Source organism: Rutidosis leptorrhynchoides, chromosome 1 (genome assembly GCF_046630445.1).
Source record: "Rutidosis leptorrhynchoides isolate AG116_Rl617_1_P2 chromosome 1, CSIRO_AGI_Rlap_v1, whole genome shotgun sequence".
NCBI classification, from domain to species: Eukaryota; Viridiplantae; Streptophyta; class Magnoliopsida; order Asterales; family Asteraceae; genus Rutidosis; species Rutidosis leptorrhynchoides.
Window position 1 is genome coordinate 275,438,399 of NC_092333.1, and position 3,616 is coordinate 275,442,014.

The 3,616-nt window shown below is 35.8% G+C and overlaps 1 protein-coding gene across 1 annotated transcript; it reads left to right on the forward strand.

Annotated features, from left to right (window-relative positions):
• The first annotated feature begins 1,009 nt into the window (after positions 1-1,009).
• On the forward strand, positions 1,010-2,355 carry LOC139869534 (uncharacterized). Its single transcript, XM_071857773.1, has 3 exons — positions 1,010-1,178; positions 1,326-1,407; positions 1,708-2,355. Exons 1-3 carry the CDS (start codon positions 1,164-1,166, stop codon positions 2,208-2,210), a joined length of 600 nt encoding a protein of 199 aa, XP_071713874.1. The 5' UTR covers positions 1,010-1,163; the 3' UTR covers positions 2,211-2,355.
• The last annotated feature ends 1,261 nt before the right edge of the window (positions 2,356-3,616 follow it).

Genomic DNA, 3,616 nt, shown 5'->3' on the forward strand with positions numbered 1-3,616 from the left:
AGGCTTAAATGAATACCGAAATGGGAAACTGAAAATTGAAACGATGGATGCGAAATTCGAAACTAAAAACTAAAGCGAACTGAAAACGGAAATACAAATTTGAAATGTGAAACAAAAGCTGAAACGTGAAACTGTTTGAATAAGATGCATAACCTTTAAAAAAAAAAACGACTGCAGTTAGACCCAACCCAACCCAAGTCTCGACTCAACTTGTTTGACCCACCTAATAGTTGACCAGCTTCGACCCATTATCCATATTGAACCATCTAATAGTTGACCAACTTCGACCCATTATCCATATTTACCCATCTAATAGTTGAGTAGCTTCGACCTATTATCCATATTGACCCAATATCATATGATCCTTAACCCAACCCGGTCCATTTGAAAGGTATAATTTCTACATTTGGGACCAGTTTTATAACTTTTTTCACTATTGAACATGGATAAGTGGAGGAACTAGCAAGTTTGGTTAAGGTCTGTCTACTTGATTGGGCTTGTATTGATTTATGGGCTATGCTTATTTCTAATATAATATTTTCATGTCGATCTCATATCTTAGCCCATGATTTTTCTTTACTTAGATAAAAACAATTAAATTGAACCCCATAACTGTATAAGCAATAAGCAGTACATGTAGGACTAATCCTCTATGTGATTGCTCGGTTGCAATGTACGGAGTATTGGTGTAGCTTTGAATCGGCTGCTCGACTAAGTGTATCTGGTTGATCAAAATTAAATGAACGAGTTAATCAATATGTTCATGAGTCATGGGTGGTTAAAGTTCATAATTAATTAAGTTAAATTTACATTTACATATCAATTAATAAGATTAACAATTAACAAATGCCAAATCTAACCACGAGTCAGCAAATTAGACCACATGAGTTGAGCTGTAATAAGAAAGAACCGATTCCAGCCAGCCTAAATATTAATATTAATTTACTAGTTACAACTCATCACCATTTAAACTTTGCAAAAGATTTATACATTGACATTTTGATCCTATTGAATTTTAAAAATGTTTAGGTGAGATAAGCAAACATCTCCACCAACTTAAAAACAACCTCGATCTTCAACCTACAATACTTAACATATACATACATACACACACACACACATACTGTTAATTTTAGCACACCAGATCTGAATATCATTTCACAATGTCTCCTGAAAAGGTATGTACACATTCATTAATGCCTGCTTAGTTATACGTATATACGATTTCACGTTTTTCCTTTATATATTTTGGGAAGTCTATAGTATAACAGAATTATATTTCTGTTGCTAATTAATTTTAGCTTTGATTTCTATTTCATTCAAAGGTTACGAAAATGGTGTTGGATGTTGACCTCAAGTGCTCTGATTGCTACAAGAAGGTGAAAAAGGCCATCAATAAATTTGCTGGTCAGTAAATCCAAATCATTGTATTTTGTGTTAATAATATTATATATCTATATACATTTATAATTACTATGTTTTTCCAAGAAAAAGACACAAAAGGATTATAGATAACCACATAGCATCCAATTGAGACCTGAATCTACAATCTCTCTGTTAAAAGGTTACCCATGTACAATTATGCCAAAGATCGGTTATGAAACACCAGCTAAAACAATAAACTACTCGAATAGAATCAGGTTTCAACTAAAAAGAAATAAAATAGATCTCTTAAGGTGTGATCGATCCAATATTTGATGTTTACAGAAATAAGGGACCAAGAATATGATGTTGAGAAAAACAAAGTGAAGATCACAGTGGTTAGCTGTTGCCCTGACAAGATTCGGGACAAACTTCATTACAAGGGTGGAACGTCGATCCAGAAAATGGAGATCGTTGTGGATAAGCCCAAAGAGCCTGTTGCTGCAAATAAACTCAAGACAAAGCCGAAGAATGAAGAGTCCGAGACTCCCAAAGACAACAATAACCCGAAAACACAACCACCAGCAAAAAAACTGGAGGTTGCAAAAATGACATTTGAGCCGCCGGTTCAAGGGTATCCGCAAATGTACCCACCAGCTACTTACCCTATGGTTGGATATGGATATGAGTCAGGGCCATCTGTTGGCTCTATAGCCCAACCACACTCATCAGGGTATGGATATGAATATGGACCTGGATATAATCATGGGTATATGGGAAATTCTAGCCATTTTGCATCTAGTGATTACTTCAGCGAAGAAAACCCTCAAGGGTGCTCAATTATGTAACAAAACCCGACTATAACGGATTAACCGAATATGATGTTAACTAGGGGCTACTACGATGATGATCGGTGATTATTTTTTCTTTTTTCGTTTTTATTTTTATTAACTCGGCATTATTAATTGATTACTTGAGGTATCTTTTAGCACACGAGGTACTTGAACATTAAATTTGAATGTATTATTATTTACTGTACTATTATTGTTAATAATATCATAATCAAGGGACAAAAATATGAACAAATTTGTTTGATTGTATAGTGGGTGGATGCCAGATTATCGTATAATTTGATTAGAATTGAAGTTGAGCAAGGAATGACTAACGAGATTGCTAAAATGATTGGATGAAATGGAACCCACATGGCAGTCATTTTCACACATTGCCTTAGGTGTCCTCTTTACTCATTAATTTGCTTTGTGTAAACGTTTTCTCTGTTTTTTTCTTTTGTACTCATTGATTGGATCGACAATTGCAGAAAAGAATAGCATACTAATTGGTGGGTGTTTGTACAAATGTATTTTTTTTTAAACGACGGTATTAAAGTCAACGACGAGAATATTGTTCACCCACCCAATCATATCTAAAAGTCACATGTCATGCTTTTTTTTTTTTTTTTTTAACGATGATTTTTTTGGCATCTGTAGATCATTTATTTCAACGACCCTCATCATTTGCACGTATCTCACACATTCAGGCGAAAACCCGAACCCGATCGACGGTACCCAAGAACACATCCATTCGGGCAGTGTTCCTGGATAGAGGTCCATGAACGAATCCGGTAAAACCTCCCTATAGGGTCAATATATACCACCATTATTGGTGTTCAATTGTTTTAAAGAAAATCATGTCATCCATAAGGATCGAACCCATGACCTCTCCATATCCCATGACACAAAGTACATGGGGAGAACCGTTGGGCTATGCCCGCAAATTCAGCCACATGTCATGCTTGCTTCCTACACCTGTTAAAATTAAATCTTAGAATATTGCACACAAAGAAAATCCCATGAGGGAACTTTGCTAGATTTGGACATAACCCACATTTTGAAAGAAACCCACAGAGAACTCCATAATCAATTGTATTATGAAATTCCCAATTGTGGCTATAATCATGCGCAAATCCGCATTCGCGGATTTCACGCATATAATCGTGCTATTACGCATTGATTACTGAAAGTAAACGCGCAATCAATGCGGAATTTTCGACCGAATCTATCTTCGTGCTTGGCTACCATGCGGCATGCGATGACACGTGTGTCACCCCAAGGTCGGTCATTCATTTCTTGTCAGGGCGAAACTATTTGGGGTCAGGGTTCCGCCCCAGTGGATTTGCAATTTTAGTGTAAAAATTTTGGATTTTTTCAAATTTGCTCTGAGTGGTTTTTTTTTCCCTCCAAAACCTACATATTTT

Excerpts from the sequence above, each read along its gene's own strand:
- LOC139869534 (XM_071857773.1), top strand. Across the intron at positions 1,408-1,707 it reads GGCCATCAATAAATTTGCTG|AAATAAGGGACCAAGAATAT; the intron begins GTCAGTAAATCC and ends TGATGTTTACAG.